The sequence below is a fragment of the Lampetra planeri genome, chromosome 1 (genome assembly GCF_965212315.1).
Source record: "Lampetra planeri chromosome 1, kcLamPlan1.2.h2, whole genome shotgun sequence".
In the NCBI taxonomy this organism is placed as follows: domain Eukaryota; kingdom Metazoa; phylum Chordata; class Hyperoartia; order Petromyzontiformes; family Petromyzontidae; genus Lampetra; species Lampetra planeri.
The window spans coordinates 8,121,583-8,148,385 of record NC_136107.1 but is presented as its reverse complement, the minus strand read 5'-3'; the positions used below and the strand labels follow the sequence as shown (position 1 = coordinate 8,148,385).

The window sequence follows — 26,803 nt, the reverse complement described above, 5'->3', positions numbered from 1 at the left end:
ATTTTATCTTTCCAACGTTTTTCTTTTTGCTGACACATGGCACATTCTCTAGCACCATCACATTACTACTCAAAATCGAACCATTTATTCCAAGCAAAAATACATGCATACCATCTGTACGTTGGATTAACATTTAAAGTGAAATCAAAACGGATGGGTTTTGGCTTGATTGGGGGTGATGTCTGATGGGCATGTTGAACTTTATTTCGCGCCGTATATAGCCAACGTTGATAATGGAGAGAATCCTCCCAAAAGGATAACCACTGGAGTCTGAGCGATGATATCCGTTGGTGTAGGTTGGCATTCATCCAGCAATGGATAAGAATGGCTGTGGAGATTTAATGAAAAATGATTACCTTTCACGACTGCTGTTAAGGTCCTGATGCTGCCACAGCTGAAAGGCACTGCTTATTGCATTACACCAGCCAATCATTATTTAAAACAATTGATATGGTCCATGTTATCCGCATTTACCGTAAATATGTAGAAAAGGTAAATAATAATTAGATATACTGCTAATAATAGAATATACAATGTCACCTGTTACAAAAACCTGTCACTAACACTACCTTTAATATATACAGCAATAATCCAGAATGCTCTTAACCAGCATCTCTCAGATGCCAAGACAAATCTTACTTCACGTTTCTGAAAAATATACAATAGCCATCTGGCCGCTCCCTTCCCGATAGATCTATTGTTTAAGGAAGCTTCAGGATGCTGCCGAATGGTGGTGTGGACGGCCTCTTGCAAACATCCGCTATCCACACTTGTGATCGTGTTGTGCTGTGTTGTAACTTGTTGAATATCTGGCCCATCCTGAATGAGTATCTCTAAAGAGTTATTGCTTATGTCTTCGTTAATTTATTTCTTGAAAAGGTTTATGGACTTGGAAAATTTGAACCAGAAGTATAACTCATAACCGGCACCCTCCATTCCCCATCAATGCCAGGTAATGCGTTTGTTGTAATAGTTGGTGTTTTAGGCCCTGGCCCTTCGGAGGATGCACAATTAGACGTTATGGATAGCTTGATCGAGAGGATTGTCGTTCAATAATACTTCCACATTCTTGTTTATCTCCATTTGAAAAAAGAGATTCCTGAATGTGGCATCAAATTCGTTATTGCAGAGCCTGAAAGACAAATAATGGGAACAAGGTAAAGAATTTCCTGGTATGACATTCCAACATGGGGATATAATGCAATTACTGAATTTTAATCGGCCATTATAATAATTGCAATTTGCAATGCCCACAGTATTCAATCACTCTCAGAGTAGCGCATTCTCCTGGAAAGCCAAAGTATGGCACCTCAACATCCATGGAAAGGGAGTTTCACAACATTTGTGATTCACCAATCCTTGCCTCCACTGCTCCAATACAGGCAAGTTCCACTACACCCGGCTATATGAATATTACAAGCTAATAATCATATACACTTTTATATCATCAGCAATCACCATTTATTTCTCTGCAGGATAACAACATTTTGGGCCAAAGTGTTATAACACATCATAGGCCTTATTTAATGAGGAACCAATATATAAATTAAATAAACGTTTAACTAAAGTTGTGAGAAGTCACGAAAGCTTCAAATCAAGTTTGAACGACCTCTACGGGGAGGATTTAAGTCTGTTTTCTCAAATTTCACACTTAACTTCTAATTTAGCAATCTTTGGAGAACGTAATCAACCAGGATATGCGTTAACTGTGTATTAGCCGACTGTGTTGCATTGCATTACATTTTAAAAAAATTGCTAAGCTTGTTTTCTGAAACTGCCTATTTCTCTATCTAAAATTTACCAGGGTCTCATAGGTCCATTCGCTCTTTCTCTCCCCCGGCCGCCGCGGGGTGGATTTCCACACAGCTCTTATTGACATGCTAATTTTTCTGCTCCAGCAGACCCACCTCTCTCTCTCTGCCCACCCTCTCTCTGCCTCCCTCTCTCTATTTAAGGCCTCGACACAGAGGCGTGGGGTCTGTTGTCTCTGTGCTCTCGCTGCTTGTCTGTCTCCGTGTCTGTTTTGTCTCTCTCTCAAATTTAGCAATCTTTGGAAGAACGTAATCAACCAGGTAAGGTGATGACTGTTAGCCGACTGTTGTATTGCATTGTATTTCTAAGTTCACTCGGTTTGTTTTCTACCTGATGACGATTGCTTGTGTTGCAATCGAAACGTCGTATTCTATTATTTCTTTTCTTTTCTTTCTACGTGACTTTACCGAAAGAACCAAAGAGTAATTCATGCAGTCACGAAAGCTTCAAATGAAGTTTGTGAGAAGTGTTGTCAATTTTGTCTCTGGTCATAGTTTATTTCCGACCAAGCATAAGAACTTTAGACATGTGGAAATGTTCATCACATCTAATCTACCCCAAATTGATAAAAAGTGTCTTCCATTCTGACCTTGTAAGAGTCCACTAGTAGGCATGTGCTATCATTTCACAAAGCAACTTCATCTGTTTTTTGGAAGGCATATACGTCTAAGATTTCAGTGGCATGCCACCAATAAAGCATCCAGTTTTTTATTTATTATATAACTGGTGTATGTGTAAGAAGCCCTATTGGAAGTCATCAATCTCTGGTGAAATTGTCCCCAATAAAATGGAGGTAACAATCCAACATACAATTGACAAGTGCCAGTGCGTCACACAAAACATACCTGAGTGTCTTTACATTACTGTTGGCCATAACGATCTTCTGGAGAGCAGAGATTGATTCATTTGTCAGTTGGCAAGATTGCAAACTGCAAAGAAAAAAGGTAATGTGCATTTATCTATTCATTGCAAAATATTCATTAAAAAAGCAGTTATCAAGACAGTAAAAGCGGTGGAGCTTACAATGTGTCCACAGAAGATCTTCAGTTAAGTAAATTTTATTCCATTATCACGCACACATGCATTGGTGGGATGCCTCATTAAAAAAAACCCATACTCAAGTCCTGACCACTTTTTATTCTCTATTACCGAATCTCCTGGAAGGATCCCTAAGTTCTCACCCTTAACAATTACCTTTCTTCCTTATCTGCCCCCTGTCCGTCCTCCACTTCCATATCCCCTTTCCCCACGCTTTTCACTGTTGGAACCCCTCGGATTAACCCTTCGACAGCTAGCATACGGCAGTATTGATGATTTATTTAATAAAGGGGGGCTTGGGTGATCCTTACAGATGTAGAGACATTGCGTGTGTGGAGACAGTGTGGGTGCAGGAACAGGACGTGGCCAAGTGGTCACGAGGGGTAATTACGGAGGGGGAACTATCTGGGAAGTTCGGGAACGGGCTGGAGAGTTCGACAAAGGGGGCGTGGCCGGGGGCTGCCGTAGAATTGGGGTCGACTTGGCTTATCGTCGTCGCTGTTTTCGCTTTGTCGCCACTTGCGTGCCATCCCCGGCCCAAGTTATCTGCGCATTATCCCTGACCAAGTTATCTGCGTGAAGCGCCCTAAGTAAGAAATAAAGAAACCTCGACAGTTAGAGTTGTCCACGAGTCATTACACAAATGTAATCAAATGAAAATATGGTGAATATGGTTACTTTTAATTTTTATATTTCTAATTTTGGGTACAAGTAGAAATTACCAAATTGTTTTCACCAGATTCTCAAGGCACTAAAATATTACTCTTTGGTTCTTTTGGTAAAGTCACGTAGGTAGAAAAATATATAATAAATCACGACGTTTCAATCGCAATACAAGCAATCGTCACCAGGTGAAAAAATACAGCAGTAGAACTGTTTAGCATTTGAACTGCTGGATCTTTTCACCTGATGACGATTGCTTGTATTGCGATCGAAACGTCGTGATTTATTATTTATTTTTCTACCTACGTGACTTTACCGAAAGACCCAAAGAGAATGGGATTCCTGCAGTCACGAAAACTTCAAATCAACACATTCTTTACCAAGTTTAAATTTGTAAATGCCCAGTAATACCAGCACAATCCGCAGTTACCAATGTTTAATAAAATAATGTTGCCTTTTTTCCACAATTATATTCTGAACGTGTATTTGGCAAGATGTTACATGGCAATGAGATTTATCTTCGTGTCCTCTCTCCAAAGAGTGTAACAGTAATGTCGTGTCAGAATTCCTCCTGGAAGGCGATGTCAGAATTTACTCTGAAGTCACATCAACAGGCCTCTTCTCCACGTGTTTATATGCCACATTACAAAACTTTTCCTCCTCAAAGCTGGAATATATTGAATTGACAAAGCAAAGTTGACATTATATTTCTCTGTTCACATAACAGCAACTGGGTTGAGACCATCAACTTGCTACGCTTAAGTACTGGCTTAAAATCATCGGTGGCTGCTCCAAATGTACCACAGGATCTCGGCAGAGCTGGCCAAAAGCTCCTGAGCTACAGAGCCAAATCAAGTTATGCCATGTTTATATAAGAGATATACAAATAACATGTTGCTCATGACCAAGAATACATAACACAACACTCACTCTAACACCTCCAGATTTCCACATTCCTCCATCTCTTCTGCCAGAAACTTCAAATTGTCATCACCAAGTGGGTTGCCTAGGAGTCTAAAAAACACGTGTAAAAAGAATCCATGTAACAGAAAAATATTGTAATACAATAACGTACACATACAAAGATATTTATTGCTATATACACTATGCCACTAAAAAAACTTAAGTAAACCTTCAAATTACAAGCAATACAAATAAAGCGTTAACAAAACCTAACAATGTACATAAGATTAATAGTTTGTTTTCATATTCCTTGGGTCTTTCGGTAAAGTCAAGTAGATAGGTTCAAAGAAAATAACCAGAAACTACGACGTTTCGATTGCAACGCAAGCGATCGTCATCAGGAGGAAAAAGGATTATTTTGCTTCTCAATCTAAAACAAGAATGTTAAGTCTATGATTTAGCACAGTCCTGCTTGGAATGTATGGTAAATCCATAAACAGTACTGGAAAGTCTTCTTGGTTCTTTCGGTAAAGTCACGTAGAATAGAAATAATAAAAGAATAAAAATAAACATAATAAAATAATTCTCACGACATTTCGGCCACAACGCAAGCAGCCGTCCTCAGGTGGAGAACAGGTCTGTCGAGTCTTCTCGTCGAGTCTTCTCGACAGACCTGCTCGCCACCTGAGGACGGCTGCTTGCGTTGTGGCCGAAACGTCGTGAGAATTATTTTATTATGTTTAATTTTTATTATTTTATTATTTCCATTCTACGTGACTTTACCGACAGAACCAAGAAGATGAATCCCTGCAGTCACGAAAGCTTTAAATCGAAAAGTACTGTAAAATGTTTTATTTGCTGGTGAAAAACTGTACGACCTGGAGAAAAACCATGCATAGATAGGTCAGCAGCCTAATTTATGACTGCAGGTAACACAATATACTACATTTCATGATATAGCAACCCCAACTTATATGCTACACAGTTCTATATACTGCATAAGGTCAACCTCCTCTTATCCAGGGCGATATGGGGGGCATGCTGGTGCCGGATTATATCATCCACATTTGTCCACAGAAACTGTTCATGCAATCCATGCAGCTATCCGTGGAGAAATGCAAACATATTCAATTTGCTGTCACCTGTATTCGCTGCCACTTCGTCTTATCCGTGAGAAGGCACACATACAAATATTAATTTGGTGTTTACAGGAGATCACTTCCAGGTGACTCCTCTGTGGATAAGCAATCACACTATTTAATATAGCGCCCTTCACAATAATATCGTCACAAAGCAGATAGAATACATAACACATTTGCCACCACTTCCGAATCATCAGCCATGGACTGCCATGCAGTCAACATTTCTCCGTAGCAGGCCTCCTGCAAAATGCACCCTGTAAGGTTCTACATGTAAAATTATATTTCTAATGCTTTAAGACCCATCACACCCCATCAGAAACTACAAACATTTGTAAACATGGAATCAAGCAAGCAAGTGTACAATGAACAACAGAGTACTGTTGTATTATTCATTCGGCAGGTGAAGCAGGTTTCATTACACCTCCAAATTGCTGGGTAAACATTGTAATTAAAATTCAATACCCAACTCACTGAGATATGCGTTGCCCAGTTGTTGGCAATAATCTCAAGGGGTTGCTGACTCATCTGTACAAACTCCTGCGTGATCCCATCATATGTACAGCACTTTTTCAGGTAACCAAGTTTCACTCCACATGCCAAATTATCATTAATTGGTTAGACATCCGAAAACAAAATATTGTATAAACAAGTAAAGGTGCAGCCCTGCAATTTCTTATGCATGTCACTCCTGACAAAAGGGCTCTTCACGAGAATGAGCTGTATACATGAAAGGTAATGCTGTATAATACATAATTAATATATCAGTATTTTACTCACATCAATCTTTTGCAGTTCTTTACAGCAGGCACTAGTCTTTTTAGTTCACCAAAGCCGATGCCACATTTACTCAGATTGAGTGTGTCTATGGGTTTCTTGAGATTTTTCAAGAGATCGGAGAGCGCAACACAATCCATTGATGAAATCTGCACCTCTGAAATGTCAATCTCTTCTACGCCATCTGTAATATCACGTGTGGCCTGTATGTCGTGTAACTCAAATATACAATGCAAAATATGAATGATCTTTTTCTTGTCATATTTGTACTGACTGATGTCATTTTTCAACCAGTCAATTAATATTTTTTTAAGAGTAAAATCTGGTGCATCAATGTAGTCATCAAGGTTTCTCCATGATTTTTCGGATGCCAAGCCACATAAAAACAATTTAACCACATCGTAATGTCCATCATCACATGACTCCGTTATTTTAATGAACTCTGAAATTGTTATTTTTGGGTCCGGCAGATAAAAAGTCAACGCAGCAAAAAACTCTTGTATTGACTCGTGAAAAAATACGTAATTTGTTTTTCTAGAATTGTCTTCAGATTTAAATATCTCACTCAAAAAAGTACCGTTCAGCTTTTGTGGGTTCACATTAAATTCTTTCAAATGTTTTTTCTCAAACTGTAGAGTGTATTTTTCAATTCCCCAAAATGCTATCTTCGCAAGTGACGATATGGATTCAATGACATCGGTTTGTTTCCCTGTGTGATGATTAAGTAGCAAAAAAAGAAACTTTGATAATAGTTCAGTTGTGGTGCTTGACTTCAATAGTTTGAGAAAAATGTTGTCCTTGTTCAAACATGACTTCATTGTTAAAGCTATTATCCAGCAGAAGGCAGGGATGTAACAGAAATTGAACAAGCGATCACATTTTTGTACTCTCTCATAGACATCATTTTCTATGTTATCTTGTGGGAACATCTTTGCAAAGTATGTTTTTATTTCCTCTTCGTGAAATCCTACAATCTCAACGTATTGGTCGACCTGAACGGGATCCAATTGGTGCAGCGAAACCTTTCGTGTTGTAAGTAAAATAGAAGCCCCTTTCAACAACTTTCCTTCTATCAGACCAGCAATTATTTCATTCACTTTACTTTTTTTATTTGGATCACTGCTGGATAAGTTAAAGTCAAGACGATCTCTGAACTCATCTAGCCCATCTAATACTATAATGATATCTCCTGCTGTGGAGAGGTCGGGAAACGTTTTGATACCTGAATGATTTTTTGCCAACAGTTCTCTGAATGAAATATCACCAGTACAATGATTTATTTCTTTAAATCTTAAGAAGATCATGTGCTTAAAGGAGTTATGAAACAAATCTCCAGAAACAAAATCGTACACAATTTTTCGACAAAGAGTGGATTTTCCAATTCCGGGATCACCAGCGAGCACAACTAGGCGAGGCGTTAGCTCGAGAATTGGGTCAAACAATTGTTTATAATGCATTGGTTTGTCTTTTATTGTGTGGGTGTGTTTCGTTTGCCTGGACATGAAATAATGCCCCTTGGGATACCCAACGTGTTTAATTGGGAATAGCAAAGGACACACGAATCTGTTTTCCAGGAGGATATTTTCTGCTGAGTTGTAGTCTACTATGTACTGTGTCTTGTCTTTTAAGTATTCATTGTAACGTGTAAGATCATCATCTGCAATGGAACAGAAATATACAAATCAATATTTAGCAGTTAAAATTGGTATTTAGCATTACATTTCAGTCAGTAAAATACTCCCAACAATCCCCAATTTTACCCAGAGCCCATTTACAGATAATTTACACTTTCATTACGTCAAAAACTAAGGCGACACTGTGGTTGAAAGTTCAACATATTTAAGAAGCTCATTTCCAAATGGAATCCATAAACAAGTGGGAGCGCCATCGTTCGGGTTCGCCATTATCAGCAGCAGCGTGACTAGTATCATTGTCGGAAATGTTTGTCCTTCCCCCGCAGCTCCAATGAGCACGATTGGCTATGTATGGTGCGAAAGAAGTTCAACATACATACATGATAATCAATTTGACACCCACGGATGAGGCACATAGCATAGGAGTGCAGATGAGAGGTTTCACTGCACAGTGTCTGCATATTACTTCATCTCATATAAACACAGCGCAGCATATACAATGACATTATACAATAGTGTTTTAATAAATGAAATTCTTACCATTCTGAACAGATGTGTAACGTGCACTGGTCCTCCTAGATCTTTTCCTCGTTAAAAAAAAAAAAATTAAAAGACTCACTGCCAAAATCATAACCAAGATGATTAGGGCAATTATGCCAGCAGATGCATGCCCTGAGGAGAGAAGGTAAAAGTGAGGTTTTTTAACTTAAATAAAACATCCCCATGGTGTTGTCAGCAGACAGTGTGAAAGTACAATACAATAATAACACATGCCAACATTTATTAGCTGCCTTCATACCATTAGACCAATGTTATATTTACTGCAAAAAGTCACAAATAAATGAATGTAAATGCTTGTGGAAAATATTATTGATGTTAAATGTTATACATTAACTTTGTTTGCTCATGTTTATTCCAAGATAAACTTTCTATATTTAGCTATTTTAACACTTTTGGAAGTTAATTCCCATTGAATGATATAATTTCTATGACAAATGTAAAATGATTAATGTTTCCATTAATATACATGCCTTTGTTTCTCCAATCCAGTTTTTTTAGAATTTATATCACTGCAAAATAATTTTCGCTAAAACGTGTAGCCCTGAGTCAATTTTTTTATACATTTTGGTAATTTCTTCATGTAATCTCAGTATATCTATTCAATCTCATTATCTTCGCAATGATCATCGTGAACAATTGATATACATACAGTACAGTAAGAGGCTAATGGGTGTTTAGTTCTTCAAATCAGTGTTATAATGCATATGTAGCGACATGGAATGTGTCACTATGACGCATAGCGCTGGTTGCTGGCAGAGAAGGGGACCTGTTGTTGTAGCAGCCCTGTCTGCCAACAGGCCACGTGATAAGCCAGAGAGAGGGATGTGGGGCAAAGGTAATAGAGGGGGCACGTGAGGTAAAGCCCAGGAACCTTCGAGTAGGTTCTCGAAGGGGGGCGTGGCCGGGGGTGGAGTGAGGCCACGCTGGGTGGATAAAAGGGGACCCTGAGCTAAGGTTCGGGGCTGTTGTTGCAGTGGAACCCGTCATGCTGCTGGAGTCTTCGTCACCGTCTTCACCTCCTCGGAGTTGTTAGTCAGGCAGCCTGCTAGCTGTCCTGACTCTAGTGTAGTTACTCCTTGAACCTGTGAAGGCTATATTAAATAGAGTGCCTCCTACTACAAGTGTCTCTGAGTGACTCACTACACATATATATTATCAGAGCATGTTTGTTGTTTGCATGTTCACCAAAAGTACGTGTGGTTAATGCAGACATAATTCCTTACATAAGGATTCTGTTTGGTGTTTTACATATTGACACCTGTTTTTTGCCAGAAAGGGTAAAACGTATTGTTATATTTTAATTCCCATGTAATAATTTTGTGAACAAGTCCACAAATATGATTTCAACAAGTGTTCTGTCTAGCCATAATGATTGGTCCAGGAGCTTTCCCCCCTTTTCATACTGATTCCAAGAACACAGGATGAGATGTTACTATCCTTTGTGCAAGCACTTCCAAGAGTTCATGAACAGTGAGCCTGGTGAAATTTAGGGAGCGCATCGTCAGTAGTGTACCCTTGGTTCCTAGGGTGTTTCGGCCTTTCACACTATACACCCTCCCCAAAGGCGGCCAGCGACAGGGTGATCAATCCTATGCTTGCGTCCCATGCCCAATTAGTCATAGGAGTTGCCTTGTTGTTAATAGCCAACATCCCATGGGACTATGCATGGCAGGGGCGTCCTCCTCCCTGAGTCAAGCATTGTTGACCGCATACCTCCTGGCCCTCTCACTTCGGGGCCCAGCTGGGGTCTTTCCTCTTCATCCAGAGCCACTGACTGCTGCCTTCTGCCGCCTCCGATACAGCTTTGATTGCCGAACGCTGGCTCTGGCCCTTAATTCCCAGGTCTCTAAGCAGTCTGCTTGTAGATGTTGCCACAAAACCTCTGCAGCCCACCTCCACTGGTCGGACTTCTGTGTTCCAGCCATGATGCCGTGCTTCGGCAGCTAGATCGGCATAGCGCAGATGTTTTCGCTCATAAGCCTCATCTACTGAGTCCTCCCAGGGTACTGTGAGCTCAATCATGAAGACCTTCTTGAGCGAACGGGACCAGAGCACCATGCCAGGTCTTAGGGTGGTGGTTGTGATCTCCGGAGGAAACACAAGTTGTCGGCCAATGTGAACTAGCATTTTCCAGTCGCGGGCCAAGCACAGCTGGTCTCGCTCTGATGGTGTAGAGCCGCTCTTCGGTCTTGAGTTTCGTCGAGTTTAATTCTTCTAGTCTGACATCTGAAACCTTTTCCTCTACATATAATACTGGGCAATATGATTTATTTTTCTTGAGAGATTAGCATGTAGAATATTAAATAAGATGTAAGATTATATCTTTCCTTTTCCAATAAGTGGTTATGTCATAGTGAAGATATTGAATCACAGGAATGCATTATAACACCCAGTCACAATTCAAGTGAACGGTTTGTGTATTCTACAGTATTTGTAATCACCTCTAATGCACTCAGCAACTTCATACTGGCCTACAGAGCTAGAACACTGAGGCAGGGCTTTTAATTGTGTCAGCATGTGATGCAATAATGCATGGAGATACACCCTCTGATCATATATTTTTCTATAAGGAATTTGCATTTTTCATATTTATAATGACCATTTTAACATTTCTTCAGAAAGAACAATTTTAATTAGTATTGTGGCTTTTGCAATTCGGTTACTTGTACAATCAGTTTACAGTAACCATGGTTATTATTATTGCTTACCAGTTTCCTCACAACGATTTGAAATATCATGGCGGTAGTAACCCTCCCTGCAGCGGCATATGGCGTTGCGTTTCAGATTACACGGCTGATCAACTTCTTCGTCTGCACAAAACCAAACGTAAAGTTACATCCACAATATTCAAAACAGAATACATATTTCTTAGTTTTGCGCACCATTTCAGAGGTGATGGATATTTTACCATTAAATCTATTTATCTTGTAACATTAATGGACTTTTTTGGCTCGGCTCTTTAATGGTTATGGCTTGATTCACCATTATAATGCCCATCAGGAACTGAATACACTCTTTTCTGGAGGGTTGTTAAACTATGGGTCTACATGACAGACAAGGATTTCATGGGTGAACATACTCTGGACTAAATCAAGGTTTTCCAACACCAATTTACACAATATATAATAACGTCGTGATTTGAAATGCAGAAGCATGCATCTACCTAAGACTAGAAGGGTAGTATAGTCTTTACATGGTCACCAAAATTAAATATACGTGAAATTAGAATGCAATTTCAAAGTTAAAAATAACTATTAAAATACATGTAATGTTACATATGAAGTAATTACTGGCGTCACAGACGCTGCATTCGTTGCACTTTGTCGCATTGTTGACTTTATCCATGTAGTGTCCATTACTACATTGTCTGCAGAATGAATCCCCTTCATTAGAAGAGCAATCAAACATCTTGTACTGCCCTGGAATAAACCAGCACAAATACATTCAATTTGCATCCATGAACAATGTTATACTTATATTATTACATCACAAATACGTTACGTGAGGAGTGCGTTCTGATGTTCTGACCGCCGGCCCAACCATTCCAATTCAAAACAACAAATGTACTTAAATATTGTAGTAAACATTCACTTTAAGTCTTTCTAACAAAAATATAAACAAGTTAACACCAATTTTATTGTATTTTATATTTCACAAAGTAAAACAAGTGCAATGTTCATTAAAGGTGATACCCTAAAAACAGAAAGTGTGTGTCTAGTAGATATAAACTAAATTATTTGTATTCTACCTGGTAAGGCCAACTGAGCTATCTAGCTCTTTTTCAGAAGTGACCTGGTCACAAATTATAGCTCAACGAAGTGGCTTATCACGTGGAAATGTATCACAGCCATATATTCTAAACGCATGTTGATTCTAAATGTTAAAGGAAGGACCCGGAGACAAATCCACACGACTATGGAGAGAACATGCAAACTCCAAATCTACATCAGGCGTCGGGGTCGAGATCGAACCCATGTCTTACTGCATACCAGGCGTAGTAGTTAACATCTCGCCACTGTGGCATTTCTAAATAACTTTTAAGAATTTTAATTTCCAAACTTAAAACGTTTCTTAGACAGTGAGGATGAATCTTAATCATGTATCTACCAGATAAGAACTATTTATATCTCATTTAAACCAACTAATATAACTTTAACATTTTCTATAAACGCATTAAACCAAAATGGCTGGACTTGCAAACACATGATAATGCCTTTCCAATAATGTGGAAAGTTACAGGCAGATGTGGAGCCAAACACCAACAAATTTAATATATTAAAAAAAATGGTGTAGGATAACTCAGGGCACAACCGAGGTATGATATTAAAGATGATTTTAATCCATGGGATGGGACCAATTTGTCATAATTTGCAAATCAGCCCTGGAGAAACCTAAAACACCTACTCTTTGTTTTTTTCGGTAAAGTCACGTAGACGGAAGCTTGTGTTGCCTCCGAAATATCGTGATTTAATTTATTATAATTTTTTACCTACGTGACTTTACCGAAAAAACCAAAGAGTAATGAATCCTTGCAGTCACGAAAACTTCAAACCTAAAACACCTGTTTCATGCATAGAGGTCACCCATCCAACCACCATTTCGGTTCAACCAGGTGATTTGAATGAATATTTAGAGATACAATATAACTCATTTGGTCTGTCATTTTCTTAGCAGTAAATACTATTATTCACAGGGGTCAAGAGAACTGGACTTCTTCCCATTACTGTATTTTCAGATCCCTGTGAATTTGCCGATAGATTAGATCAGGGGTCGGCAACCTACGGCTCCGGAGCCGCATGCGGCTCTTTACGGGCTGCTTCTTGACAATATGTACGTATGTACAGTATGTACTCAGATGCATTGCGGCTCTTGAAATACTGAATTTTGTACCGAATTGGAAAGAAATGGCTCTTCTTGTTATTTTGGTTGCCGACCCCTGGATTAGATGAACCAAAAATAATCCTTATTTGTGGCTGTAAGATTCCGGCTGCCATCTCCTGTTGTGTGGAAGTGGCCTATTCAAGTTATTTCTGAACTACAATACAGCAGTTCTCTAATATCATATACCAGGAGCTGTTCCTTACCATAATGTGGTTACTGTAATTCATTACTATATATACTTGTTTTGAGAAATCCATGATAAAAAACATGTCCTATCCGACGACATGGGAAAGGTATAGAATTAAAGTAAATGTTCATAAAGTTCCGTTTAATTGATAAAAATACTCAATTGTACAACAAACGAGGTGGTCTAGGTATACCATAATCGAATCAGCCAATAATGTACTGGGTTACGTGGCACAGTAGATATACAAAAACAACAAATGCAATGTGATTGTGAGGTTTGGACTGGCTGAAAACCGGTGTAACCTGTGTGGAAATTGTAACTATGCAAAAGTTGCATTGTTTACCTTCACTGCACATGAAACAGCAAATTCCAGTCGTTGATTCGTACATTGCATCAGAGCAACCATCCACTTGTTTGTCAAACAGAAAAATCTGAAATGGGAGTAAAAACAAGTTTCATCCCCTCAAATAAATCATTCATCTTCCACAGACTCCCCCCCTTCATATACCTGGGGGCAGAGGGATCTAAAACTGGTGGTAGAGAGGGATACAAAGTGGGACGATGTTGGGGGTCAAAGTCTACGAGAGGAAATTATTAACCTTGCTCAAAAGGAACAGCGCACAACGGGGTGGTGTTGATGATTCTGTTGTCGGAAGCATCCACAAGTACACGAGCCGTGTTCCCCAGCGCAGTGTTCTCTATGCGCGATACCTCTAGAGAAATTGTCTCGCTCGGCGTCTGTCTGAGCGTCACCTCATTCTAAGCAGATTTAGCTGAAAACATCTTAATATATATAGGGGACAACAGAGCTTGAGCAATTGCTGTGCGCAAGCACAGCTGACGTATCCGCATGTTTGCTTTTTAGAGGTAGTTTTGATGACGGGTTAAGTGTAAAGGCCAACGCTTAATTCCACATGCGCAGTAGGCTTGACAAAGGTCTGTGGAATATTAATGTACTGGCCGATCGAATACATTATTATAAGGTGGCACTCATTACACACAAAGCGCTTAGCCACAACAGCCACATCGAACAAAGACGATGGTCGTCGCATCGCGCGCGCTTTCAGACGCGCTTCTGCGGCCGTCTGGAACGCTCTTCCTTCCAAATCTAGATTGAAAACTCATTCCTTTAGAACTTCTTTTTCTGTTTAGTTTGTCGTCCTTCCTCCGGTGAGCACGGTCCCCTGCATTCCACCCGCCGTGTGACCTCCGATTAATCACGGTTGGCTACGTACGGTGCGAAACACATTCCTGCGGAGGGAGCTGGTAGGAACGTTGGGTTGCTCGGTCAATGGCTAAGGTCAACGGCGGCGTGGTGTATTCTGCAAATATGCCCGACTGTGAGGGCGGGCACAAGCCGGCGTGAGTAGGTTAAACGGGGTGACCAGCCCCTCCCCACCCAGCCCCTCCCCACCCCCTCCTCCCCACCCAGCCCCACCCTCCCCACCCAGCCCCTCCCTGCACGACGGACACAATAATCCCATGTGAGCTGGTGTAACCAGGAGGTTCCTACCAGTAAAAAGTTCAACATACATACACACGTACTGCACTTCCATTTCAAATTATACAAGCAGCCCTTCGTCACTGCTGGGTGAAGGTCACCCCCACATTACCACATAGCTGCGGGTCATCGGGGTTGTATGACCATGTGGGCAGCAACGTTGGTAACTGTGGGTTGAAGTGGGGGGGGAGGGACCACTTCAGACGACACTCGCCACTGACGTTAGCCGTGGCTGGGATCGCAGCTCCGTGCACAAGTTAGCAGCGCCCGAGCTCGGGCTGAACGATTAATCCATTTCAAATCGAAATTTGATACAATGCGATTAACAAATCGCAAAGGCTGCGATTTTTTGCGATTTTAAAAGTCCTATTGCTTTCTTATTGGAATTGTTTTATTTTTTTCTTATTATAACTTTATACTCTTTAGTTCTTTCGGTAAAGTCACGTATGTAGAAAAAATATAATGAAAGATCACAACGTTTCGATCGCAACACAAGCGCTCGTCCTCGGGCGGAAATTTCGTGATATATTATTTTATTTTTTATTTTTTCTACCTACGTGACTTTACCGAAAGAACCAAAGAGTATGGATTCCTGCAGTCACGAAAGCTTCAAATTAAGATATTATAACTTTATTTATTTAACTTAACAATTGTTCTATGCTTGATTGTTCTATTTCAATTTAAACATTTTAATAAATACATGTTGGAAGGAATTAATATTTTTTCAGTTCTCATCCTTGCATTAGAATACATACAGCAGTTGATATTTTGATGGTATCGTGCGGTAATGCTCCATCACATGTTTTAAATCCATTACACAGTGAATATTGAACTGAAGCTTGACTTTATAATATTTAATCGCAAAATCTGTCAGAAAAATCGCAATTAGAGCGCAGAGACCACGGCGGGGCCCCCCTCCACAGCACAACAGAAGCGTTGCGAAACGAAACCAGCGAGGTGCGCAAACTTCCCCAAAACGGCGTGCGCGCAAAGTGTTCTTAATTGTTGTAGCTGAAAACGCACGGACTGTTGTTGTTCTTGTTGTCGCAATGGGTCGACACTCACTGAGATCAGTAGCAGAACGACTCGAACGGCGACGGCGGCTTGACGCCGCGTGCGTTTTGACGGGGCAATCATTTTTGGACAGGGTAAGGACGGCGTCAATCTGGTGCAGGAAGTGCAGCAAACTCGTAAACAACCCAGGTGACTTTGACCCAGGATACGGTAACGCCAGCACGGATGTTTAGGTGGAGTTATTGCACTCCGTGCTGTGGGGTGGAGAGGAGGAGGAGGCGTTTACAACTATCGGTTAATAAACTCCTTAGAAACGTTTTTTTTAACAACCGTTTTATTTTAAAGTGCACTAAAAAGTAAATAACTCGATTGGACAACGGGAAGTGGACGAAATCTTGATTACAAGAGACACGTTGCGCCTGCTTCTTGGGCGAGGCGATTCCAGAGTTTAAGGACCGTGGCGTTTTTGACCTACACAAATAAATCTTTAATTAATAAGCCGTTCATCCAAAATGTAAATTGATTTAAAAGAGCCAATTAATTGATTAATTGATGCTGATTTTGATACAGGCATTCATTGTCACCGGATCTGAGTACGTGTGCACAAATGTGGAATTGATTGGACAACGGGAAGTGGACGAAATTTTGATTACAAGATTTGACCCAGACAAACAGAGGAATCAAGTTAAGTAAAACCTTTGAAAAAAGACGCTTCAGGATGATATACCTGTCAACCCTGGATTACAGACCAATTCAGACCTTATTGGTCACCCCGTGCCCCTTATGAATTCCAACGTTCATCCTATAAAGTCCTATCACAAGGGAGAAACCCATACAAATAGACAAATAGAGAAATCTACATCATTAGACCTCCTTTGCCAGTACCAAAATATAATAATAGTGGTTTTCCCCTTTTTCTGGCAACAAAACTGAAACCTTTTTACAAGGAATAATGTGTGCATTAACCACAATACTTGTGGTCAATATTAAAACAACGCCTGTTGGCGTCCTCTGGTCTAGCACCAATTGAGACGAGGCTCAAAAGAAAGCCGTCTCTGGTGTGGACCAATCAGTTTCAAGGACAATGCATAAATTATCAGAGTATTGTTTTTTTGTTTGCATTTGACTGCATGTATTGTGGTTAATGTAAACATGATTCCTTGCAAAAGGTGTCAGTTTTGTTGCCAGAAAAAATGTGAAAACCCCTATTATTAAAATATAAAAATGTGTTTGCCCATATTGAAACGGCTGTGCGCCGTATGGACCTGAAAACTCAATTCCCGTGTACAAGAATACGGGGTATAAACCGTATGGATTAACAGCTATGGGATAATGAGAGTTTAGCGCTGTCGTTCTGCGTTCCTTCAAATGGAGGAAGGGCCAAACAACACCGACTCCTGAAGCCCTCTCGTGGCTGCCAGACCTCGACATTGTCATTTAGCCCCTGTAAAGTTGCCGCAATACGCAAGAAGAGACACCGCCAAGAGTCCAGAATAAACTTGCAAGCGGTGTGGATTGTGTCACCAGTTGATGAAGAGGACTGTGTATGATAACAGTGGAAGTGGAACAAACTTCAAACCCTAAACCCAGGTCAACCGACTGGATGTTCATATAAGTGAGGAAACGCAAACGATAAATATAATAGAAATGAATAAGATGGGGAGGAAATGATTAATTGAAAAAAAAAACAAATAGCAAATTGGTTATTGATGGTACACCAAACGTGTTTACGTTTCTAGAGTCACGGAACTCAAAAGGGCGAGGAGCAAAGGGGCCGTCCATAAATGACGTCACGCGAATTTGGACGATTTTTGACTCCCCCCCCCCCGTCGTCACACGGCGTCACAAAAAGTCAGCACCCCCTCAAATATGACGTCACAAAGCTCTGCCCCCCCCCCCCTAAATAAAACATGCTTCAAATAGCTTTACACTATTATCATTGTAGTGCGTATTTAATGTGGCGCTGCACTCTGATGTTGTAGGAGAAAACATTTATTAAAAAGTCTATTTAATGCAGTAGAACGTGTTGTCTATATTTATTCAAAGTGTAAATGTGTCGTAACCCTTCACCACTCGACACAGCCAGTACGGGGCCGTCCATAAATGACGTCACGCACCTAGGGGGGGGGGGGGGTCAGACATTTGTGACGATGTGTGACGAAGGGGGGGGGGGGGTTGAGAAATGTGATGTCACATCAAAATGCGCAACTTTAAATAAATATAGACACGTTCTACTTAGTAAAATAGACTTTTTAATGTTTTCTCCTACATCAGAGTGCAGCGCCACATTAAATACGCACTACAATGACAATAGTTTAAAGCGATTTGAAGCATGTTTTATTTTCAAAATGGAAATATGATTGGGGGGGGGGCAGAGCTTTGTGACGTCATATTTGAGGGGGGGTCTGACTTTGTGACGTCGTGTGACGAGTGGGGGGGGGGGTAAAAAAATCGTCAAAAATCGCGTGACGTCATTTATGGACGGCCCCTAAGGCTTGGTCACGGAAACAACTCGCCAATTAGTTAACTACTTCAGTCCAGCGGTGTGTTGGAGAGTAAACCCACATTTACAAGTTGACGTCAAATCGCTTTATAACCTGCAGTGCAACATTGAACTAAACAAGATGGAGGGCACGCCGACAAGTCCCAGAATGCCCCGCACCAGCCCGGAAGCATTGACCCATTGGTTGGCTGCGGTCACGTGTGCCCGCCCACCGCATGAAGCCGGCGTGTGCAGCATCATCATCAGCATCATCATCATCAGCAGCAGCAACAACAACAAGGGGCGCCATGCAGCAGCAGCCGCACGCCGCGCTGCGCCGCGTGCGGCTCCTTGCCGGTGCCATGGCGGGGCCCCGAGCCGTCGCCCGCCGCGCGCTCTGCGCAGCCTCCTCAGGTGCCCAGGGGCCCCGGCTCCGCCATGCGGCGGTGGCGAGAGCCGTGGGTGGCGCGCGTGGGGAAGCTTCGGGACCGAGTCGTCATGAGCGGTCACGGCTCCGCAAGTAGCTGCGTTCTTGGTGTCGCGTCTCGAGTCTCGTCACGGTCTCGAGTGGAGAGGCGTCTCCGCGTCGGCTTGTCGCGGGAGCCGAGTGTCCATAGAGCTCTCAATCGCGAGTTGAACCGCGTTGTTGTGAACTTCTCCTGTCGTGTGCGCGCGTCCAGTGCCGCTCGCCAGCCAATCGGCGCAGCGCTTCGCGAGTCACGTGGCCGGGCAGCCGGTGTTTGAGCACGTGGATGACCTTGGGCGCAGTGCTGTGGTGGAGCTCGTAAACACTGGGGGAGCTGATTGACACGTGGAGTGGAGCACGTTGACACTTGGAGTGGAGCACGTTGACACTTCTAGTGGGGCACGTTGACACTTGTAGTGGAGCTCTGTGACACTTGTAGTGGAGCTCTGTGACACTTGGAGTGGAGCTCTGTGACACTTGAGTGGAGCTCTGTGACACTTGAGTGGAGCTCTGTGACACTTGAGTGGAGCTCTGTGACACTTGAGTGGAGCTCTGTGACACTTGAGTGGAGCTCTGTGACACTTGAGTGGAGTTCTGTGACACTTGGAGTGGAGCTCTGTGACACTTGTAGTGGAGCTCTGTGACACTTGGAGTGGAGCACATTGACACTTGGAGTGGAGCTCTGTGACACTTGAGTGGAGCTCTGTGACACTTGAGTGGAGCTCTGTGACACTTGAGTGGAGTTCTGTGACACTTGGAGTGGAGCTCTGTGACCCTTGAGTGGAGCTCTGTGACACTTGTAGTGGAGAACATTGACACTTGGAGTGGAGCACGTTGACACTTGTAGTGAAGCTCTGTGACACTGTAGTGAAGCTCTGTGACACTTGAGTGGAGCTCTGTGACACTTGTAGTGGAGCTCTGTGACACGTGTAGTGGAGCTTGTTGACATTCGAGGTCATTTAGACCAGTGGATCTCATTAACAGTGGCGCTTATTGAGACTAGTGGTCATCAACATCGTACGTTATTGGCTTCAGCAGCTGAGTATTACAATTGTTATAATTGAAATGTTGTGTACATGTAATAATCGCAAGAATGCTGTCAAATATGATAAAATCGACGCATGGCTGTGTTTGACAACTTTCCAGAACAAGTCACTTTATTTATAAGCTGTTTTTTAATGTGCGCACACAATAATGGGATATAGCGATTGTACAAAACGTTCTTAAACCGGTTCCCTCGTGAAGTAACTAGTTGTAGCAAAATGTACACGCTCATAGAAGGTTCATAAAAAAAAATATATAAAAGAATAGGCGTGATCTACTGATAAAGCGTTGGAATGAAACGACCGTGGCTTATTTATGCTGTGTTGCGCAATGGCTGTACAGAGGTCAGACAGAGCAGACCAGAAGTTGTGGTGGTGCCAACTTGGCCGAGCCTACAAAGGCGGGGCCAGGCGATTCTGGGGTTGTGGATTTTCCCAGTTTCACTCCTCGAAAAAAGTCAGATGAACATTTAATTTAATGTTAATTTTTAATTTTAATCCGTGTAAAATTGGAATGTTCACAAGTGTGGTTTGTGTGTGTTTTGTGGTAAAGCCCTTTTGACTTCTCGCATAGAACAGAATCGTTAGTCCTTATCAGAAACGAGCAGCAATAGAGAGCTATTTTGCAATCATGAGTGAGAGATGACCTCCCCAGGAAACTACTGAGGGATGTTGATTGTGCTGCAGGTTGCGTGGCATTACATCAAATACCTGGACAATGCGGTGGGCTCTGCAGAATTGGAAGAATGCAGTGCTTCCAGTTTCTTAGAAAACTTGCCTGGGAAAAGTCTTGGAAAAGATTAATCAACATTGTCTTGCCAGGCACGCTGAAGAGATACTTAAAGGCAGGCGTGCTCCTGAACGGATTCGATATTAGCTGCCTGTTATAGCAAAGGTGTAGAACATTTCAACAGGATCTACGCACCTGCATAATTTTCTTTAATTAATGGGTATTTAATCTGTTTTCATCATTAATTTAGCTTATCGGTTTGCATTACACCGCATTAAATGGAGTCTATGGAGAATGTCTTTTTATTTAGATAGACAAATGCTGCTGAAATTTGGTATTACAGTATTAACAACTGCTTCATTGTATTGTCTCCTGTGACCAGGGGAGACCATAACCATTGGAGATGTATCCCGTCAGGTGAAGCGGCCGCAAAACCCTGAGTTGGTGCCTGTCAAGCACAGTAAGTGTCAAAATGTCTATTGGTTGCTTTGCATATTTTGTAGCAATCTAGAGTAAACAAGAAATGGCAAAAACAGTTCTTATGTTAAGCATATTAGAAATATACTTTAAAGAATAAACATGTAAAATATACAGAGGTTTTAAGAAAATGTGTTTGCTGAACATTTTCAGGGAGGGTGTCACTCGAAATAGCTTAGGTCTTTGTTTTTTAATCATAAACCCAAATAAATCACAGTGAACGTGCATAAAAAAAGTTGCTCTCCTGAATAATCTCAAATAAAACATTTTACTTCATGAACAAATCTTTAACCTTCTATTGATTGCAACAAGCTGGTCCATGTAGAGGATTTGGAGAAATGCCGATATTATAGTGAAACTGCTTCCTGTTAACCATCGATGGTTTATCACTGCTGTCCATTGTAATATAATGCATGACAATTGTCAATAACACTGGCCCTAAAAGGGAAAAATATATATATAATAGGTGGCATTTTGGGAAATGGTCTGTATTTTTAGCAGAGAGCTTGGGTTGTGCTCATCTCAGTTGCTAGGCCTGAGTCAGGGTAGAATATGACAATGGGGTGTGGGTTATTAAAGGCATTCATGCATGTGTAGGGTTGTTACGGGAGGGCTGTAGGTGCATGGGATCCAACGGGGAATAAACACAGTGGGCGGAGCTCCGGGAGTACACGGGGGTGGGGTGCCCGCAGCGACGTCCGCATCAGGCAGCCTGGGGGGTTGTGATCCTGACGGGGGGTATAAAGGGGGAGGACAGAGAGAGCTCGTGGCTCAGTCTGGGAACGAAGGAGGAAGAAGGAAGATCTTCTAGTTAGAAGCCCTGGACTCCCCTCGACGCCGCCCTTGTAAGGGCTGCGGAGGATCGAGCCAGAGGCGTGGTTCCGTGAACCAGGGTCAGTACCCTGGGACTCCGGAGACCGTAGCCCGACTCACCAGTGTCGGGCCAGTTAGCCTCCCCTAGCACGTTAGTGGAGGACTTGGGAGTAGGTCAGGACTAGCTAGGGTGTATCCCCAGTTATCCGGGTGAGGGGGCCGCTACCCCCTCTAGTGCTGTCCTGTACCGACAAGCTTGAATAAACATACGTGTGCCTCAACCTGGGTGTCCAGCGTAATTACCGGTACTTCATCTGGTGTCAGAAGAACTACGGACATGGAAACACGCCAGACAGCTCGAGCCAGAGTACCGGAGGAGGACACTGCTGAAGTCATTGAGCCCGAGACGGCTCACCAAGACATGGCGCAGCCGGGGGCCGACGCGTTCCTACCGGGGCATCGGCATGAGGAGGGGCCGCAGCCAGACGCGCTACGGCTGGCTCACGAGAGACTGGCGGAGCTACTGTACGCCGCTGCCGCCACGCTGGAAAACATCACGCGGCTGGGGGCTGGTGGTCCACCACGGGGCGAGGGGAGTCGTCGACCTGAGCGCCTTCCCGCCATTTCTGAAGACTCCAACTTTGAATTTCCCGCCATCGTTACGGCAGCTGCAGAGGGCGTGGCCGGGCTCAACCTTGGGTCCGACACCGCTCTCGCTGGGACAGCTGCATCATCACCAGCGGAGGGAGCGTCATCACATCGGCGACAGGCGATTCCATCTGCCATTCGCGCCGACGCACAGCCGAGTCCCGGGAATAAGAGCCTGCAGACTTCCAAGGCGATCGCTGCGCTGCAACAACGGCTGCCTCCGCTGAAAGAATTTGTTGGTGCAGAGGGCGACTGGGGCGGCTTCCAGCGACGCTTCATCGCCCACCAAGAAATGGCAAGGTGGTCCGACGATGAAGCCCTCTGCGCGCTGCCGGCGCTCCTCGACGCAGACGCGCTCGCCGCCCTCACATCGGCGCCGAAAGAGAAGCGGTCTACTCTGCCGAAGGCGCTACAACTGCTGGCCGGGGTCTATGGACCTTCAGCAGAATGCAGAGAGCAGTTCTACGAGCGCAAGCGGGGTGAAAAGGAGTCGCCCCTGGCATACAGGACGAGCCTCCTAGCGCTGGCTAAGACGGCTTTTCCCCGTATGGACGATGACGGCGTGGACGCGATGGTCACGGAGAAAATACTCCTCCTGGCAGACGACCTGGACATCGCTGTCGTCGCACAGGAGGACGCTGAGATGACCTCTCTTCAGGCGGCGCGCCTCCTTCACGCCAACCTTCTGTCTCTGCGGCGGAAAGCCAGCAGGGCATCGGCAGGGCGTGCGGTGGCTGCAGCCACCCTTCCGACGGAGGAGCTCTTCGCCGTCGACCATCGACGGCAACAGGCGCAAGAAGTACGGTCGGCCCGGGACGGGTCAAGCCGTTTCAACCGCCCATCGTCTCCACCGGGGCTCCCGCGGTGTTTCAACTGCGGCGTCCGGGGCCACGTCGCCTCGGGGTGCCGCTCTCCGCGACAGCGCGGGACGACGCCTCGACGGGACGCCGGCCCTCCTCTTCCCAAGCTCCAGCAACATGATCCGGCGAGTCGCGGCACCACACATGCTTGGCCAAAGCACCCACCCGTTGCACACTCTCGCACCACAACAAACGGGGGGCCGATGTCGCGTTGCAAGGGGCCAACGCGGATCACTGCGGGGACTCAAATCGAGCCCAAACAGTGGTCCGTGTTGGCCCATCGCGTGGTAGCCGCGTCGTCAGGGTCGTCGGCCGTGGTCGGACACATTGACGGGGTAGAAGTACGCATCTTGGTCGATACGGGGGCATCGGCGACAATCATTTCGGAATTAATTTACAATATTCTGCCCGTACAAAGCCGCCCTTTAATGCCGGTTAACGTCCCATTCTATGCCGCTAACGGGGGCTCTCTCGGCATCATGGGACAGATTCGAGCGCAAATTTCTATTGGGGACATCAAATTGTCGGGGCCGATTTTCGTTTCCTCCTCGCTGGCGGTTCCGTGCCTGCTGGGGACGGATTTCTTAGGCAAAATGCCCATTCGTATTTTGATCGACCAAGGATGCATTGAGCTTCCGTCGGGGCGGCGCATGGCGTTCCTGCCATCCCCTGCGGCGGCTCCGACGGCGTTCGCGACGGTACCGGCGTTCGTTGTTAAGACTGTTCGTGTGCCGCCGGGAGCTCAAATGCTAGTGCCTCTGAAACTTCGTAAGCCCTTCGCTAAGGGCATAGGGGATCAGGGTGTTTTGCTGGGACCGTCTAGGGCCGGGGTTAATGGACCTCATTTGATTCCGGCCCAGACCGTTGTAAGAGGGGACGGGGACCCTTTCATCGCGGTCCTCAATGTGGGATCGCAGACGGTGGTGGTTCCTCAAGGGACGGTGCTCGCGCATGCGACGCCGATGCCCTGCGAGGTACCTGTCGCGAACCACGTTGGCTCTGCTTCCCGGATGCTCCCACATTCGGACAGCGATGAAGGGTGGCTCGACGCGCTTTGTGCGGAATCGACGGACCTGACAAATTCAGAGCGCCAACAGCTTAGAAGGCTACTGAGGGAATTTTCCGACGTTTTCAGTCGTGATAAATATGATTTGGGTTGCACTCACCTGCTGCGTCACCATATTGACACGGGTGACAGCGCGCCAATTCGCCAAAATCCGTTTCGGTTAAGTCCTGCCGAAAAGGACCATGTCAAATCGGCTGTTGATGACATGTTAGCCGCCGACATCATTTCTCCCTCCACCAGCCCGTGGGGAGCGCCGATCGTCCTGGTTAAAAAGCAGGACGGCTCGTTGCGGTTTTGCGTGGATTTTCGGCGCCTTAATAAAATTTCGGTTGCCGACGCATACCCGCTCCCACGGATGGACGAATCGCTGGACGCTTTGGCGGGAGCGCGATTCTTCTCCACACTAGATTTACTTTCGGGATTCTGGCAGCTTCCTCTGGACGATGATTCTAAGCCTAAAACTGCTTTCCGTACACCGCACGGCCTGTTCCAATTCAACCGGTTGCCGATGGGCTTACACTCAGCGCCGGCAACTTTCCAGCGATTGATGGAATTGGTTTTGGCTGGATTGCAATGGGAATCGTGCCTGATTTATTTGGATGACGTTATTGTCTTTGGTAAAACTTTTGATGAACATCTCCAGAGGTTGCGGGCGGTTTTCCTAAAGATGCGGGCTGCTAATTTGAAATTTAAGCCCCAGAAATGCCATTTGTTACGCGAGTCGGTGCGTTATTTGGGGCACATCGTAGGGCGCTCGGGTATTGCTACCGATCCCGCCAAAACGCAGTGTGTCAGCTCCTGGCCGACTCCCACCTCGGTGGGAGAGGTCAGGAGTTTTATTGGCTTCGCATCATATTACCGACGCTTCGTCGCTAATTTTGCAACGATTGCCAAACCCCTACACGCGTTAACATCTAAAGGGGTTCGGTTCCACTGGGGTCAGGATGAGGAAGCTGCTTTCTGCTCCCTTCGGGACGCGCTGGTGAAGGCTCCTCCCTTGATTTACCCAGATTTTTCGAGGCCGTTTTTGCTCGACACCGACGCGAGCAACACGGGTATTGGAGGCGTGCTTTCCCAGGTGGTTGACGGCGTGGAACGGGTGGTCGCGTACGGCAGTCGGGTGTTGTCTCCAACGGAGCAAAGATATTGTGTCACCCGTAGGGAACTGTTGGCAATTGTCTATTTCATCCAACAGTATCGCCCATATCTGTACGGTCGGCATTTCACCGTCCGCACAGATCATGCGGCACTGCAGTACGCCCTGAAGGTTCAACAGCCATCGGGACAATTGTCCCGATGGCTGGAGGTCCTCCAGGATTTCAGTTTTGAAACCACTTATCGTAAGGGCGTTCGCCACACCAACGCTGACGCTCTGTCACGGATGCCAACCGCCTCCGAATGCGCATGCCTCCTGGGGTCGGGGCGTTGCAAGCCAGTAGGGGACATGATGGTTCCGGTCCTGGCGGCGGCCGCCGACGATGAAACGGTAGTCCCCATTGATATCGCCGAACAGGGGAGAGATTCCCTGCTTGGATTGCCCGTTGATGAATGGGGGCGCCTCCAGTTGGAGGATGCCTCCCTCCTCGCGTTGCGTCGTCGCGCCGGGGAGAGGGGGCGTTTGACGGGTCATGCCGACGCATGGGAAACCCATGCGGGCTTGCTTATGCATTGGGACGGGAAATCCCAGCGTCACCGGCTGGTGGTCCCTTCTGGCCTACGGGGTAAGGTGGTGTGGGCTGCTCATGAGCGCCTCCTCCACCTAGGTACCCAGAAAACACTCGCCTTGCTCCAGCTGAATTATTTTTGGCCGGGCATGACTAGGGATGTCGCTGATCTGTTGGCGGCATGCCCTCAGTGTGCGCAGCGCAAACCACCAGCACGGGAGTCGAACCCGCCCTTGCAGTCCATCCAGGTCTCCAGAATAAATGAACTGGTCGCACTGGACATTCTGGGGCCATTCCCCGCCACCCCCAGGGGAAATAAATATTTGCTTACTGGGGTCGAATATTTTACGCGCTGGCCTATGGCCTGGCCCCTGGCGAATCAGTCGGCAGCAGCCATCGTCGACGCCTTTGTCCAAGGTTATGTCATGGACAAAGGTGCCCCGG

The 26,803-nt window shown here is 44.6% G+C and overlaps 2 protein-coding genes across 9 annotated transcripts in view; one reads left to right on the top strand and one right to left on the bottom strand.

Annotated features, from left to right (window-relative positions):
- Positions 1-69: 69 nt before the first annotated feature.
- On the bottom strand, positions 70-16,307 carry LOC144737633 (NACHT, LRR and PYD domains-containing protein 1 homolog). 3 transcript variants are annotated; one of them, XM_078620527.1, is made up of 9 exons: positions 16,162-16,306; positions 13,939-14,026; positions 11,818-11,946; positions 11,236-11,337; positions 8,507-8,638; positions 6,336-7,989; positions 4,444-4,527; positions 2,658-2,741; positions 70-1,132 (listed from the first exon to the last, which is right to left on the bottom strand). In XM_078620527.1, exons 1-9 carry the CDS (start codon positions 16,231-16,233, stop codon positions 1,012-1,014), a joined length of 2,466 nt encoding a protein of 821 aa, XP_078476653.1. In that variant the 5' UTR covers positions 16,234-16,306; the 3' UTR covers positions 70-1,011. The 3 variants fall into 3 exon arrangements, 2 of the variants coding, with proteins under 2 accessions (XP_078476653.1, XP_078476567.1); XM_078620441.1 differs by having other exon boundaries at positions 16,120-16,305; XR_013589069.1 differs by having other exon boundaries at positions 980-1,132; positions 2,658-3,436; positions 16,120-16,307.
- A 2,460-nt stretch (positions 16,308-18,767) lies between these two features.
- Positions 18,768-26,803, top strand: part of VWA8 (von Willebrand factor A domain containing 8) — a 63,340-nt gene continuing 55,304 nt past the window's right edge. Inside the window, exons 1-2 of one of the 6 annotated variants that reach the window (XM_078620216.1) lie at positions 18,768-19,006; positions 21,214-21,291. In XM_078620216.1, the coding sequence (XP_078476342.1) occupies positions 18,829-19,006; positions 21,214-21,291 (256 nt within the window). In that variant the 5' untranslated portion in view covers positions 18,768-18,828. Of the gene's footprint in view, positions 19,007-21,213; positions 21,292-26,803 lie in introns of those variants that run through there. The other 5 variants (XM_078620035.1, XR_013588987.1, XM_078620103.1 and 2 more) reach the window with 5 other exon arrangements.

Coding starts and splice junctions, on each gene's coding strand:
- LOC144737633 (XM_078620441.1), bottom strand. CDS start 16,233: ATGATTGCCCCGTCAAAACGCACGCGGCGTCAAGCCGCCGTCGCCGTT. Junction 14,027..16,119: donor AACAAGAACAACAACAGTCC/GTGCGTTTTCAG, acceptor CTCCCATTTCAG/ATTTTTCTGTTTGACAAACA. Junction 11,338..11,817: donor ATGCAGCGTCTGTGACGCCA/GTAATTACTTCA, acceptor GGTTTTGTGCAG/ACGAAGAAGTTGATCAGCCG.